Source organism: Gekko japonicus, unplaced genomic scaffold (assembly GCF_001447785.1).
Source record: "Gekko japonicus isolate JY-2015 unplaced genomic scaffold, Gekko_japonicus_V1.1 scaffold1068, whole genome shotgun sequence".
NCBI lineage: Eukaryota > Metazoa > Chordata > Lepidosauria > Squamata > Gekkonidae > Gekko > Gekko japonicus.
In genome coordinates, this window is record NW_015168079.1 from 513,870 (window position 1) to 530,710 (window position 16,841).

General features: G+C 45.6%; 1 protein-coding gene across 1 annotated transcript in view; it reads left to right on the forward strand.

Annotated features, from left to right (window-relative positions):
- CLEC11A (C-type lectin domain family 11 member A) overlaps nucleotides 1-16,841 on the forward strand; it is a 31,743-nt gene that overhangs the window by 3,956 nt on the left and 10,946 nt on the right. The window contains 1 exon segment of the mRNA XM_015414673.1: nucleotides 11,258-11,471. Coding sequence (XP_015270159.1) covers nucleotides 11,258-11,471 — 214 coding nt within the window.

Below are 16,841 nucleotides of genomic sequence, written 5' to 3' on the forward strand. Positions count from 1 at the left end.
GGGGGGGAGGCCGCACACAACTGCACTCCAAGCTGCAAACTTGCGGCTTGGAGTGCAGGTGCACGCGACCACCCCTCTTCCTCCCTGCCTCCCTCCTGCAAGATTTAAAGAGCCAGTTGGAGGTCCCTTTAAATCTTGCAGTAGCAGTGGCCAGATGGTTGCTCTAGGGGGCGGGCCCCCCCAGCAGGAAGGAGCCCCCCAAATTGGGGAAACCCTTGCTAGGACCGGGAATCTGGCAACTCTACTTCTCGGTTCTGGCACTAAAACTCTGGAATTCCCTCCCTAGGGGGATTTGTTTGTCCCCTTCTGTTGTTGTCTTCTACCAGCAGATGAAGGCTTCTCTGTTTCATCTGGCATTCCCTCAGTGATCCCTCCTTCCTAACCAATGTTTTAATTATTGTTTTTATGGGTATGATTTTAGTGCTGTTTTTAATTGTTTTAATAATGTGTGTTTTTGTTGGGGTTAATGGTTATATTAGTTTATGATTTTATTATGTATGTTTCAATTTGTTAGCCGCTTAGGTGGCCCTTGTGAGGACAGAAAGGTGGGATATAAATTTTGTAAACAAACAAACATATAAGAAATTGGCTCAGAGTTACCCAAGCTGTTCTTTCTCCTAGATTAGGAAGAATTTCCACTGCTTGAAACCTGTGCTTTCTCAGTGGTGGCCCCAACGTTTATGAAATACCTTTGATAATGGAGGTAGGATTGTCCCCTTTGTTGCTTTTTTGTGCAAGAGGTGCATAGTTGTTTAGTTTTTGGGCACTTCGAGAATATTTAATTACAGTATCAGATGCATTATATATTTTATTATATGAGTTGAAACTTTTGGCTATTAAGTGGATTGTTTATAGTATTGTGGTTCATATGTTGTAGATTTTTGCAGATGCTGCTTAAGACCTCTGTTGTTAGCTGCCTTAAGCCTTTTTGGGGGAAGGAGGGGCGTAGATAGCTTAAGTAAATAAACTGTACTGTATCTCATTGGAAAGTGCCAAGAGAAGGTTTCCTGCCCCCTGTGTTATTCAAGCTTGCTGTCCGATGGATGGTAGATTCAAGCGGGGTATCCGTGTGAGTCCAGTGGCACCTTTAAGACCACTGTATCTGAGAAAGTGTGCTTGCACATGAAAGCTTATACCACAAATAAAACTTTGTTAGTCTTCAGGGTGCCAATGGACTCAAACTTTGTTCTGTCAGATGGATGGACATTGAATACGACAGTTCCTACATAGAAGAAAGGACACAGGAAGAACTTTTTAAATGATCTGTCCATTGGTCTTTTGAAATCTCTTCTATAAATTTAGTTACATTTTCTCTCTGTGCCTCTCACATCTGGGAGTGAGAAGGTTAACACTCAAAGAACAGAAATTAGGGAACTCTGCAACCCTAAGCCCCTTGACTTCAGTGGATCTGGAATTGTGTAACTGTGTTTAGGATTGCAGTGTAAATCTCATTTAGTGATGGGCCAGCTCCTTGGAGTGTAGCTTGAAGTCATGGTTGGATCAGAACCCACAAACTGAATCGGCAGACACTCAAATACATATAAATTCTAAATTGGCTTGCACAGGAATGTTGCATAGGCAACTGTGAGATGCTCCCTTTTCTTTCACATGCAACAACCATGATGCCTTCCCCATATTCTGTATCCAGCAATATGGATTCCCTTGTGGAGGTGGAGCAGAAAGAGGCAACAGCTCCAGATGCATTTGCAATCACACTTACCATGCACACACACACAAACCAAGTAAGTTTCAACAATCAGGATAGTTTCACTGATGAATCAAGTTAAAGTAATCATCTTCTGAGCCTGTGTCGAACTGCGGCTACTGACTTTGTCTGCACGCTCTGATGAATGCTGACTGTGCAGGAACAAAAACATGGAACAAGAATTTCATGACCAGGCGATCAACCCAAAGTAAAAATAAATATTACGAGTGAAGGAAGTCCATTATTACTGAGGCGTCACATGCCCCTGTCCTTGAGTACTACTTAAAGTTACAGCAAGTTGTGTGTGTGTGTTAAGTTCCGTGAAGTTGCTTCCGACTCATGGCGACCCTATGAATTAACGTTCTCCAAAACATCCGAGAGTTCTGAAAGAACTCAATTGTGAACTTGTGGATCTCCTGACAAAAATATGTAATCTCTCCTTAAAATCAGCCTCCATTCCTGAGGACTGGAAGGTAGCTAATGTCACTCCCATCTTTAAAAAGGGTTCCAGAGGAGATCCGGGAAATTACAGGCCAGTCAGTCTGACGTCGATACCGGGTAAATTGGTGGAAACCATTATTAAGGAAAGAATTAGTAGGCACATAGATGAACAAAACCTATTGAGGCAGACTCAACATGGGTTCTGTAAGGGAAGATCTTGTCTCACTAACCTGTTAATGTTCTTTGAGGGGGTGAACAAACATGTGGACAAGATCTTTCCCTGCTGCCTTCAACTTTTCCTAGCATTCTTGTCTTTTCCAGTGACTCTTGTCTTCCCATAACGCAACCCAAGTATGACAGCCTCAGTTTAGCCATACTAGCTTCTAAAGACAGTTCAGGCTTGATTTGGTCTGGGACCCACTTATTTGTCTTTTTGGTGGTCTATCGTATCCATAAAACTCTCCTCCAACACCACATTTCAAAGGAGTCCACTTTCTTCCTCTCAGCTTTCTTCATTGTCCAACTTTCACACCCATAACAGGCCACTTTGGTGTAGTGGTGAAGTGCGCGGACTCTAATCTGGGAGAACCGGGTTTGATTCCCCACTCCACTTGCACCTGGCTGGATGACCTTGGGCAAGCCGTAGTTCTGATAAGAGCTGTTCTTGAAAAGGAGCAGTTTCTGTCAAGAGCTCTCTCAGCCCCACCTACCTCACAGGGTGTCTGTTGTGGGGAGGAGAAGGGAAAGTAGTTTGTAAGCCACTCTGAGACACCTTTGGGTAGTGAAGGGCGGGGTATAAATCCAATCTCTTCTCTTCTTCTCCTTCTCTAATGGGGAATACTATGGCACGAATTAACTTGATCTTGGTCACCAGCGACACAGCCTTACACGTAAGGATCTTTCTTATCTCCTTCATGGCTGCTCTCTCCAGTGTCAGTCTCCTTCCGACTTCGTGGGTGCAGTCTCCCTTTTGTTAGAGGATGGAGCCATTGAACAATTCAGTTTGAACAATTTCAATTTCTTCATCATCAACCTTAAAGTGGTGTAATTCCCTCAACAGTCATTACTTTTGCCTTCTTGATGTTCAGCTGTAATCCTGCTTTGGCACTTTCTGCTTTAACCTTCAGCGGCAAGTTACCAAAATCTATAACCTCCTTACTTCTGGGTCTGAGACCCCTACCCTGCAACTTCGCTCAGACACTCCTAATATATATCCACCTAGTGGTGCAGGCCTGCACACCAGGTGTACGACACAGACTGTGGGGTCCCGAACTGTAGGTTTGCCAGGAACTTTATAATACTTTCATTTTCACAGTCAGCAGACAGCAAAACATGGTGTGACTCACGAAAGCTCATATCAAAATAAATGTTGTTAGTCCTGAAGGTGCCATCAGACTTTTGCTGTATTTCGGCCGCAAAACCCACAGAAAGGTTACTGAGCACGGGGTGGTTAGCCAGTCTAATAAAACTAGTAGGCTGAATCCAGCTTGGTAGGTCATAAGTTCTGTAGCTTTGTGGTGATGTACAACAACCCCAATGGCACGGCAGAGCTAAGATGAGGCATCTGATGGCAATTTTGGAATGACCCAGACAAAACTTCTGGTGCTTAATCAAATTTCTGTTTATCAAACTTGGAAGAGATTCTATGATTGGTATAATGTAAATGTAATTGATGGATAAATGTAGTAATTTGAGAACGCAGAAAAGACAAGCTTAATAAACTAGATAATTAATTTAGAAATTTAATAAGCAGAAGGAGTGAGAAATGTCTCTTGCTATATGTTATGTGTTGTAGGAGGTAGTTATGTGTTGTTTGTACGTATATTTGTAGTGTATAAGGAAGGGGGGAAATAATAAACGTGTACCCGCTGGTACTAAAATAAAAAAAAGAAAAAAAGAAACCAAATAATAGGCACAGAATGAGGCACAGGAGTCAAGAATATGCAAAATGCTTGCAACGGGTGATCGAGAGCCAGTGTGGTGTAGTGGTTAGAGGGTTGGATTAGGATCTAGGGTTGGCAGCCATTTTCTCCAGGGGAATTGATCTCTATTGGCTGAAGATTGGTTGCAATAGTGGGATATCTCCAGGTCTCACGTGGAGGTTGGCAAATCTGGCAGAACAAGATTTGGTTTCCCACTCTGCCATGGCAGCTTACTGAGTTTCTCTCTCTTTCTTTCTTTCTCAACCTCCCCTATCCCGCAGGGTTTTTGTGAGAATAAGAGGGAGGAGGAAGGAACAGTGTTGTAAGCCTCTTTGGGGTTCCCATTGGGGAGAAAAGTGGGATGCAGATAAAAGGAAATCAATGAAAAAATACACAAGCACTAAGCTTTGACTTGGCCAAGAACAGAAGGTGCTAAGCCAAGCCACGAAATTTCGTCACTGCTCTAAAAGTGTTCGGTGGTTTTTTTTTTCTTTTCCTAGTCAAATAGGATTCAGAAATCCAGGCTTTGTTTCACACCATATTTGTGAGAACGCAGCATCACTGGCATCTGGTCAACTGGCAACTGAGCACAAGACAAAAGCTTGTTCAAATCAAAACATGCCTTTAAATATGAAAGAACGCAAACACCATGTGTTTTTGACATCATCGCCTTGGTGGTTTCAGCCAGTCTCTATAACTCTTCCTTGGATGCCTGAGGGTCTATTAAATATGAATTGCAGACACACAAAAACAGATCTGTATTCCTTATTCAAAGCGGAAAGAGATGGTAGTAGTCAGAGTACATTTGCTAGAGCATTGGGGAGGATTCATTCAAGTCCCTCTTCAGCCATGATGAAGCTTATTGGGTGAGCCTGGCTAATCTTTCTTATGGGATTGTGCTTGTGTGTGTATGCGGGGGGGGGGAGCTGTTATCAAAGCAACCGAGAGTGGTAAGAACACTTTATGACACCGTGTTTTCTGCACAGAATTGTGCCAAGAGGTGCTGAGACCTATGCCATACAGCAGCTAAGATTCAGAGGAAAGCTGCCCAGCAGCATAGGAACACCCTCCCCCTGCCTTCCTGGCCCTACAGTTGATGAGCAGCTGGTTTCCGCAAACTCCCTTCATCAGTCGACGGCTCAGTGTCCATCTCCTATGTGACCCTAAGCTCTTTTGGAGGCAGGGTGGGATTCAAGTGGGACCAATTCAAAGATATTAGAAACGTGTCTCTCTCTCGCTGTGTAGGCTGTTGGGTTTAGTGTCTCCTTCATCAGGCAGACAGGAAATTCATTTAGCTAAGAAAGAACCTTTGAATCAGTTGGCACACACAAGGATATCATGAGCGACTTCATGGAAGAAAGGCTATTGGATCTGAGTGCATGCATGCTCAAGCTGGGGGCAGCGTGTTGGGGGATGTCACCTTTTCAGTGGCAGTATAAAAACCAAATAGTGGGGAGGGGGCTGCTCACAGCACAATGTGCAAACTGGGTTTTCCTTTTTTGGTATCTATCTATCTATCTATCTATCTATCTATCTATCTATCTATCTATCATCTATCTATCTGTATGTTTTTTCCTACTGGGGCAAAAAACCATTGGGGGGGGGGTGAGGCTTATATTTGGACAACAGCACAGCAGGAAAGGCAATACATCTTTTCCCCAGTGTCATAGAATCATAGAATGTTAGAGTTGGAAGGGACCTTGCAGGTTATCTAGTCCAACCCCCTGCAGTCTGCAGGAACATAGCTGAAAGATAGCCCTACAACATACCCAAAAGATGGTCGTCCAGCCTCCGCTTGAAAACATCCAGCGAAGGAGCATCCACCACCTCCCGAGGCAGTCTGTTCCATTGCTCAACCACTCTTACAGTTAGGAAGTGTCTCCTGATATTTAGCTGGTAACGACTCCCTTGTAATTTCCACCCATTAGATCTAGTCTTGCAATCCGGAGCAAGAGAGAATAGATCCGCTCCATTTTCTACATGACAGCCCTTCACATACTTGAAGACTGCAATCATGTCCCCTCTAAGCCTTCTCTTTCCCAGGCTAAACATACTCAACTCTTTCAGCCTTTCCCCATAAGACTTGGATTCCAACCCTCCCACCATCCTGGTTGCCCTCTTCTAGACATGCTCAAGGTTGTCAACATCCTTCCTAAAATGTGGTGCCCAAAACTGGACACAGTACTCCAGGTGAGGCCTGACCATAGCAGAATGGGTCGATTGGCCATTTAACTTACAGGGAAATTTTCTGGTGTGCCACTGCTGCTGTGGCCAGGTCTGAAGGAGGAGGAGGAGGAGGAAGAGAAGAAGGAGGAGGAGATTGGATTTATACCCCACACTTCACTAGTTGAAGGAGTCTCAGAGTGGCTTACAATCTCCTTTCCCTTCGCCTCCCCACCAAAGAGGTAGGTGGGGCTGAGAGCAATGTTCCCTCTAAGCTGTAGAGTCTTGTGAGCAAAAATTCTACTTTGTGAGCAACTGGCATTAAAGTTGTGAGTGAGCGGTTTGGCTACTGCATAAATTAGTTTGCTGTGGAGCCACCCTTCCTGAGCTAAGACAAAAATCTGTGAGCTGGAGGCTAAAAAACTGTGAGCTAGCTCACACTAACTCAGTTTAGAGGGAATGCTGGCTGAGAGAGCTCTTTCAAAAACTGCTTGTGAGAGAACAGCTCTGAAAGAACTTGTCACTGACCCAAGGTCACACCAGCAGCTGCATGCGGAGGAGTGGGGACTCAAACCCGGTTCTCCCAGATTAGAGTCCACGCTCCTAACCACTCCACCAAACTGGCTCTCTACACCAACTGAGGGGGCCCTGCAGCGCCAGCTTGTAGCTGGGGGTCACTCCGCCTGCCTTGCCTCTGGGCGATTTCAAGTTCCCAGTCTGCCCCTGCAGGCATCCTGATGCAACCCCTCCTAAACAGCTACCCTAACTAGAGTGTTACAAAGATGACAGAGCCAGTTGCACATTATTGCCTCCAGGTTCTGGGGAGTCTCAAGCCCAGAGGAGCTAGGGTTGCTAACTTCGGGTTGGGAAATACCTGGTGATTTTGGGAATGGAGCCCGGAGTTTGGAAGCAAGGTTTGGGTAGGGGAGGACCCTCAACAGGATATATTGCCGTGCAGTCTACCCTCCAAAGCAGCCATTTTCACCAGGGGAATTAATCTCTGTCAGCTGGAGATCAGTTGTGATCCTGGGAGATCTCCAGACCCCACCTGAAGGCTCGCAACCCTAAAAAAAGCTGTGGAGCTCCACCACTAAGAAGCCTCGTCACTGTACATGCATGTATGGGCATGGGTGTGTGTATTCCCAGGGCCAGGTTAAGGCCAACTGATTGTCAGCTATGCTGCCATGTGGGTTGGGGAGTTCATTCTGTGTCTTGTTAATTGCTATTGCATTCCTATCCCTGCTGTTCTGTCTTTGCTGAAACGCTTATCTCTACAGATGTGCAGGAGGAGGTTGTATTGTCTGGAAGTCTCCTATGTACCATGAGAGACTCCTGGTTCCCAGCTTTAGCCACCTAACGGTTTCCTAACTTGTCCCGCACACAGGAGGGTATCTGATTGGCCCATGCCATTGGGGGGGGGGTGCATATGAATACCCTATATCCTATTAGGTTCTATTAGTTGCCGCCATTCTTAACAGTGCCTGTGTTACTGCATCTATAGCTTTGCAATAAAAGTATAACCGTTCCTGAATGCGTGTACTTCGTTGTTAGCTGTGGGTTCTGACACTGATGCCCTAAGCACACCCAGACAATGGTGCCCTTTGGCCCTTCCACTGCGTGACTGACAAGATGTTAAGACTCAAGAAGTGCTGAAGGTAAAATAAGAGATTAAAATTTTAGTTTTCTTCTGGGCCATCCCCCGCAATTACATTAAATATAACTTTAACATTTTTTTAACACCGAATAGCAGTAAGCAATGTTCCCGCTAAACTGAGTTAGTGTGAGCTAGCTCACAGTCTTTTAGCCTCCGGCTCACACATTTTTGTCTCAGCTCAGGAAGGTTGGCTCCAGAGCAAACTAATTTATGCAGTAGCTAAATTGCTCGCTCACAACTTGAATGTCAGTAGCTCACAAAGTAGAATTTTTGCTCACAAGACTCCGCCGTTTTAAAGGGAGCATTGGCAGTAAGCCATGGCAGCAAAAAGCCCCTCTGCGGTGCGTGCCTCCCTTCCCTTGGTGTCCTAAGCACTTGCTTATTTTGCTTAATGGCTAATCCAGAGCTGCATATTCCTCTCCCCCACCAGGAGGAAGTGGATCCCAGCTCCTCCTTGCCCCTTTGGGATGCAAAGCTACAAAAAGCATGAATGTGTCATGTTCCCTCCAGGCATCTCTCCATGGGAAATTGCCCTAGATGCCATCGCAACATCGGAAGGAGCTCTGGGACGATCTCCCATTCCCAGTGGGAGTGGATATTGGCGAAGCATCTCTGGTCAGCAGCGGGCTCTGTGCCAGGTTGTAGCCTCGGCACTGGTCCCACTGTGCCAATCCTTGATGCCGGCCCTGCTTTTAAGTCCTGTTTAGTTTTGCTCTCAGACACGGCGACATGCTACAGTATGCCTGCAGAGGTGCATCTGTCTCTAACCCATTTTATTTATTTCTATTTATTTTATTGGTCTTGTATCCTGCCCTCCCCGCAAGCAGGCTCAGGGCGGGTTCCATCAGTCTCAGTACAATATATAATACACTTTTAAAACAATTTAAAATGACGATTTAAAACATAAATCATAAAGTGCCATGTATAATTATATTTATTTCTATTTATTTTATTGGTCTTGTATCCTGCCCTCCCCGCAAGCAGGCTCAGGGCGGGTTCCATCAGTCTCAGTACAATATATAATACACTTTTAAAACAATTTAAAATGACGATTTAAAACATAAATCATAAAGTGCCATGTATAATTTAGTCAGATGTCTCAGCAGTTTATTTATTTATTTTTTAAATCCCCGTAGGGATATTTTTTATTTTGCATATACTACAAACTACAAACGAACATGAAATTGAGCAAACTTCAGAAGACGGCGGAAGACAGGAAGACCTGCCATGATCTGGTCCATGGGGTCGCGAAGAGTTGGACTCGACTGTGCGACAACAACAACAACAAACTACAAAGAAATATAGGGGAGGGACTACAACTAGGGATAAAAAAAAGCAAACCACACTAGACTAAAACCCCAAGAGAAGGAGATCTTTTCACTGTTAGTAAATATGTTAGTACCATTAGTTTTATTATCACAATATACTTGTTGAGTTCTTGCTTATAACAATTCGCTTCTTGTATGTTATTTTGTTAGTTGTTATGAGATAAGTCTCTGATCATCTTCTTATTCTTTGCTTCAAAAGGCCATTTTCCAAGTCCTTCTGCCTTTACTTCACCTTTCTGTCTCTAAAATCGTATACCACTCTGGCAGGTCCTGCATCCTTTTCTGCTGCAGAATCCTCTTCCATTCCCGAGGTAGCAGAGTCACTCAACTTTGATTCTCCCTCTTTAGACTCATCATCTGTCCCCAGCTGACGTTTCAAAAATTCTTTATCTTTAAAAGTGGAGTCTATCTTCTCCCTTCTATAGTTGATCTTAAAGATGATACCTTCCGGAACTGCCCATCTGTATGATATTCCATTAGTTTGAAGAAAATAAATTAATTCCTTGTAATTTTTCCACTTTTGTCTAATTTCAAATGGAATGTCCTTTAAAGTTTTAATGGTTACATTTCCCATTTTCAGTGGAGTTGCTGATGTTGCTTTTAAAATGGCATCTCTGGTTTGTCTTCTTGAAAACTTGACCACTATTTCTCCAGGTAGGCTATTTTTTTTAATATAGTGGAGTAAGCCCTATAGGCTGTCTCCGTTTCGTTTACCAGTTCATCCGCTGTTAAGCCTACTACTGGAGCGATGATCTCACTGATCACCCTCTTCAAGTCTTCCCGATCCATTTCAGGAACCCCCTGAAACCTGAGAATCATGTTAGCTTTTTCCCTCTGAAGCTGCAAGACTCAATTATCTTGGCAATTCTGCTTCATTTCCACCTCTCCCATCCTTTTCTTCAACTTCTTACTTGTGGTGTCAATCTCTTTAATTTTCTCGTTTGCCTGCTCCACTTTTTTCTCCGTCTTGTTCAGCTGAAGCTGCTGTGCCGCAAAGTTTTTATTCATCACAGTCAATTGCTGGTTAATACCATCGAGTTGTTCCATCACCAGCTTGAGCATATCCGCCAGGAGTTTGAGGACATCTGCTCCCTCTTCCGGTCTCAGACTCTGCCCGCCCAGTTTCATTTTAAACTTTCTCTGCTGGGCCGCCATCTTTCCTGTTTTGTTTACAGTTTCTGCCACCTCTCCACAACTCGGAAAACTCGCAAAACGACTTCGCAATTCAGATAAGTCTCTCAAAACACTTTCGGTTTACTTCCTCCCCTCTCCCCCTTTGTGTCTTAACCGCTCATTCGCAAAAAAGGTGTCCCTCTTTGCAATCTCTGTTTCCAATTGCGGGGGGGGGGGGTCACTTTTCAAACTACTCCGTTTTTATTCAGAACTCACGTTCATTGTTGGTCAGTTTATCTGACCACGCTCGGTTTTACGCCATTCTGCTTGATCTCTGGCACTTGTCCCGGTCAGTCCAGCTTATGCCCAAAGGCTACTCAGCGACTGGACCATCGGGGCGGAGGGGAGCCTCAATTCTCCGGCATTGTGCCATCGAAGGGGCTACCCCTCAAAAGCCCCCTGGCCTGGAGCCTATCGCAAAGGCTCCGCGGGGGTGTCACTTGAGGTGGCACCCCTCCAGGTCACTGGTGTGCAATTTGCCCTCCTCCATTGTGAGGAGAGCGTCCGCCATCGCTGTTCCGTCAACCGGAAGTCCCTGTTCCGTCGACCAGAAGTCCCTCAGCAATTTAGATGGTTCCTATATGACTATTCAGATCCAGGCCACTGATGGAAGTTCATCCCTGGGGGAGGGGGATGACATCTGCTGCCTCAGTCAAAAGCCTGGTGGCCCTGCAGAACTGTAATAAATTCCGCAGGGCCTTGATCTCATACAGGAGCTCATTCCACCAAGTAGGGGCCAGGTCCAAAAAGGCCCTGGCCCTAGTTGGGGCAATTCAGACATCCCTGGGGCTGGGGACCACCAAAAGACGTTGGTTAGTAGACCTCAGTGCTTTCCAGGGCTCATATGGGGCTCATTTTGTACTTTGCCTAGCATCTGCAAGAGGTCCTGGAGCTGTCAGAACTTGAAGCAACTGAAGAGGAGTCCCTGCAGGAGGTGACCCTGACAGAGCTGGGGGGCTCGGATGGCAAGGAGATCTTTGAAGAAGAGCTAGAAGAGCTGGAGGAACCGCTTCCGCACCCCACTAATCTGACACCGACAACCACACCCCCAGCTCAGGAGGAGGAAGACGGCTTCACCTATGTGTGTGAGTAAAGCGAAAGGGCCAGGTAACGGTTGGCTTTTTGTGAAAGGGCACCCTTCAATGCAAAAAGTGGTGTTTTCCCCCAAGCATCACAGCCCTGAGCATATAATGGAATGTCATCTCAGATATGAAAGCCGGTTTGGTGTAGTGGTTAAGAGTGGCGGACTCTAATCTGGGAGAACCAGGTTTGATTCCCCACGCTTTCACATGCAGCTGCTGGCATGACCGTGGATCAGTCACAAGTTCTCTCAGAGCTGTTCTGGAGAGAGCAGTTTTTGAAAGAGCTCTCTCAGCCCCACCTACTTCACAGTCACAGGGTGTCTGTTGTGGGGAGGGGAAGGGAAAGGGATTGTAAGCTGTTCTGAAACTCCTTCTGGTAGTGAAGGGCGGGGTATAAATCCAATCTTTCTCTTCTCCCTCTCAAACGGTGCAGCTCCACAGAAATCCACAAACAAAGTTCCCTACTTTTATGAGGCTGATTGTGTGCAAGCCCTATAGGCTCACTGAGCTTTTCCTGGTGTGCCTGTTATCAGCCATGCATTGGTTTGAAAACTGCTCCTGTGCCCTCTCTCCAAGAAGCTAAATGTTCAGTTTTCTCCAGCCTTGCCTTCCATGTTATCCTACGCTCCCGAAACGATAACTCTTTTGCTCTTCTCTGAATACTTCCTCCTTTGTCCTCGGGCACAGAAGCCAATTACATCTAACTCAAATCAATTCCTAGCATGAATCCTGATTTCTTTGGTCTTGGCGGAGAAGCGGCAATAACCCACCCATCAGTGACTTCATCTTTATAGCAATCTCTGCTTTTGGCTGCCACTGTTCTTGCACTTTACTGCGCTGGCAAGAAATGCCCTTACCTCCAGAGTTCAAATTTTCACACTGTTAATCCAGATTCCAGGTACCAGTGTAAGAGCGAACTGCCAATTCAAGCATCACAGAGAACCTTGCAATAAAAAACCCCACGGAAAGTATTGCACAGCTGGATCAGGCCAAAACCCATCTAATTCAGCATCCAGTTTTCAACCAGTCAGATAAAAATGTTTCTCCTGCATTTTGTTCCCATTAATATCTGGTGTTCAGAGATATGCTCTTTAGACGAGGAGGTTCAGCTTTCATGCTGGCAGCTACAAGCTCAGGCATTTATCTATAGGAACATTAAGGGTGCGGTCACATGCGCCAGATAAAATGGGGGGGGGGTGAGGCTATTTCCTCCGGAAGAATTTGACCCGCAGTTGCGCGATCACACCTCCCTTTGAAGCTGTGGTCCAGTCTGTCAGTGTGTAATCAGATGCAACTGCGGGTGAGTCTTTTTTGTGTGTGCCGTTCCCCCCCTGTACAGGATAGCCCACCCACGCCAGTCCAGGAATGGGAGGGAATCATGTACTTTTCAGTACATTAAACAACAACCCACAGAGGTAGGCTACCCTCTCTGGATTCAGAACAATATGCCACCAGAACCTCTACAATAATCCCCCTCCCAACCTGAGATTAGAGGTTCAAAATCTCAGTTGGCATCTAGGGTTTAACACTTTAGCAACTCATTCCCAGAGATGCACACTTTTTACTTTCCAATAGTAGCATATATGGTGAGCATTTAGGCCACAAGATTTAGCCTTGGAAGTCAGGTACAACATCAAAGACAATTTTAACAATCAGGAATCTTTATTTAGTACAGAGCTTAGCACAGACTACCAGAGTTTACCAAAATAACAAGCTTAAGGCGATTTGCCTTAAAACACAGTAAAAGATACGTATTTACCAAGTTGAGGAATATCCAAACAGTCCAAGGGATTTTGAAGGCAAAATCCATCTTTGCTCAACCATGTGGTCCAATTCACAAAGCCAGTCCTTTGTCTCTTCAAAGGACAGCGTTTCCAGGTGCAATAAACAAGCACAGAGCAGGAACAGAGAGCAGCAAGCAAGAGCGAGCAAGAAGCTCTCTCCCATAAGGGTTGAACAGATATAGTCCAATCCCAGTCACAAATTAGCTCTGGCCAGTAGCCAACTGTGAGTGGGAATGGGGTGTGTCCATTGTTGGTTGCCATAGCTGCAACACAGGAATGGCTAGGAGTTTGGAGGCCCCTCGCATGGTTATAAAGTTTCTCTGGCCAAATGGTCGGCCATTTGGCCTGCAAGAGGAAATAAGACACAGCATGTTAGCAGAATGTAATCACAGGAGAAGGCATGGACTTTTAGAAATCAATATTTCTATACACCCCCCCCATGTGCTTAAACAAGGAATCAATGAATCACACCTCCGCACTGAGGGCTCCCTATGGAGTTTGCGATGATTTGCATACTGCAAAGGGGGGGGGGACAATGGCACAGAGTCGGGATAGCCTGATCAGACCATCCCGACGGCATGAGAATGGGCTGGAGCGATCAGACATGGGATTTCCCCCGGTGTCTTTTAATTCTGCTTCTGTGGCAGAGCAGAACGGGCTGCCGATGGCTGTGGGACGCTTCCCAGATGTTGTTGTCTGATCGCACCTTTTAAATCCGCCCGGCATTCACACCTGTGTTGGGTCTAATTGTGCGTATGATTGCAGTCTAAGGCTGCAAGGTGTCCCTTGTTCTAGTGGGCATCCTTACAGAATATCACAGCCCCATAAAGCATAACCGGACACTGTTTCATTGGGCAAAGTCTACTGCTATCGAGAAGGTCCAGAAGCAACAGATTGTGAAACAGACTCCGATCAATGCCTGCTTTGAAACAAGCGGAGAGATCTAATGATTGGCAGCAATGGACAGTGTAATCTTAAGCAACCTGCCAAGTCCTTTGAAGTTAATGGGCTAAGAAGGATATAACTTTCTTTAGGATCACACTGCAAGAGCAGTACGTGCTTCATTTCAAGGTCATGGTTGTATAAGATCCTGGGTTCATGCCTGGCATCTCCAATTAATAAGAGATCTCTCTGCCTGAAACCATAATACAGTAGGCAATATTTGGTTCAGTGAACCAAATGGCCTGACTCAAATAAGGCAATTTCAGACATTTAAAGGTGTAATGGAATTAGTTACATGGGCCATCCAAATAACTCTTTGATGGTACTGTGATACAGCCCAAGGAATGTCGCAGCACCATTATCTTGCGAAGACGGACAGTTTGCCATGATATTCCCACAGACTGCAATGGATGACTCCTGTTCAAGCTGTGGTGTTGGCACAGCTGTGTGTTACACGCTGTTCAGCCCTTACTCTGTAAAAGGGTTTACGGGATAGCCCATAACCAACTCTGTAAGGCTTAGAAATCTGATGCAGGCTTCTAGAAATCTCTCATCCCTGATACTGCCATAAAGATCTCCCCTCCCCCAGCATAAAGCAGCCATCCAGGAGAAATGAGAGGAGATGCTCTGTTAAATTGCTTGTGAATTGTGCCTGTGAATGCTACATGGATTTAGATGTTGGAAGGAAAGTTATCGAAGGGAAAAAGAAGGAATAGCAAAACCGGAGTGTGCGTGTATGCACATGGAAAATCAGATTTGACGCATTAGACTTGCTTTCAGAGTCAGTTATTACCTTTTAAAAAAAACACCACGAGAATCTTTAACATTTAAGTTAGTACGAGAGACGTAAATTTGATCGTATGAAGTGTGATTGAAGCCAAAATTAAAGTGTATTAACCAATGTTAAGTTAGCAAGCGATCTAGGAAGAGCCTGTGACTCAGTGATAGAGTACCTAGTCTGCATGCAGAAAGTTGCAGTTTCAATCCCTGACATCTCCGGTTGAAAGGATCAGATAGTAGGCGATGTGAAAAGACCTCTGCCTGAGAGTCTGGGGAGCAGCTGCTAGCCAGAGCAGGCAATACTGACTTTAATATACCAAGGGCCTGACTTGGGATAAGGCAGCTTCTTGTGTTCATGAAGGATTCCTGTTAAATAAGGGCGGCTGTGTATGATTAAGGCACCCAGGTAGCATTTTCTTGCCATTATGCCAATAATCCTAGCAAGGGCTGCAATATATCCCTACAAGGTAGCATGGTTTCCCCACATTGTAGATGGGAGACTGAGAAGGGTTGTTTAAGGGCCAACTTGTGAAGTCACAGCAGGTGCAAGATTTGAAAGGGGAGTTCATGATCCACAGCTTGATTTCTTAGCTGTCACTGCTACAGCAGCACTCGCCCTTAAACCTGAGGAGAGTGTTCCCTCTAAGCTGAGTTAGTGTGAGCTAACTTACAGTTTTTTCGCCTCCGGCTCACACATTTTTGTCTTAGCGCAGGAAGGATGGCTCCAGAGCAAGCTAATTTACGCAGCAGCCAAATCCCTCGCTCACACCTTTAATGCCAGTAGCTCACAAAGTAGAATTTTCGCTCACAAGACTCCACAGCTTAGAGGAAGCATTGTGTGTGTGTTTTCTTATAGGATGCAGCATTTCAGTCAGAGAAATCTCTTAAATCCAGCCACTGCACTGTGCCTCCTGGATTTCCAGGGTGTGTGTGCAGAGAAGGGCTATATGGGTCAACTGTAAAGCAGATACCAAGTGCGGAGATGGTCTCAAGTTCTGCCCCGCCATCTTCACTTAAAGCAGGGCTATTTTTGGGCAGGAACGCACAGGAACGGAGTTCCGGCTGGCTCCTGAGTTGGCCACACCCAGCAGGAACTCATTAGCATAATAGACCACACCCAACAGCAGAATCTCATTAGAATTGGCTACATTAGGGGTGTGTGGCCTAACATGCAAAGGAGTTCCTGCTACAAAAAAACCCTCTGGGTTTTGACAACAAGGTAAACAGAATAAGAAGCAAAAGATGAGTGTGGCTGGATGACCACACTACTGGTGGGGGTGTGGCCTAATATGCTAATGAGCTGTGCTGTCAAGGGTGTGGCCTAATATGCTAATGAGTGTCTGCTGTTGGGTGTGGCCTATTATGCTAATGAGTTCCTGCCTTAAAGGATCTCAGATGCAAAAAGGGGTTGAGAAAGACCCCCCCCTCTCTGCTTGAGACCCTGGAGAGCTGCTGCTGGTCGAAGTAGACAGTACTGAGCTAGAGAGCCCAAAGGTCTGATTCAGTAGAAGGCAGCTTCGTATGTTCATGAGGGAGGTGATAAGGCGTGTGTCTGGTTCACGCATGGAAGAAAATGAGGTGGCAGAATGCTGAGCTGGTAAAACATGACAGGTGTTGAGGGGGTGTCCCATATTGGAAGGCTGTTTTCAAAATTCCCTATGGAAAACCTACACGGAAGGCAAAGAGAAAGGGCAGACACATATCCTGGCTATAGAGTTACCAACCTCCAAGTGGCCCCTGGGAATCTCCCACTACTATGTTGATCTTCAGCCAACCAAGATCAGTTCCCCTGGAGAAAATGGCTGCTCAATGGCATAATACCCTGCTAAGGTCCCTCCCCAAACCCTGCCCCCCTAGGCTCCACCCC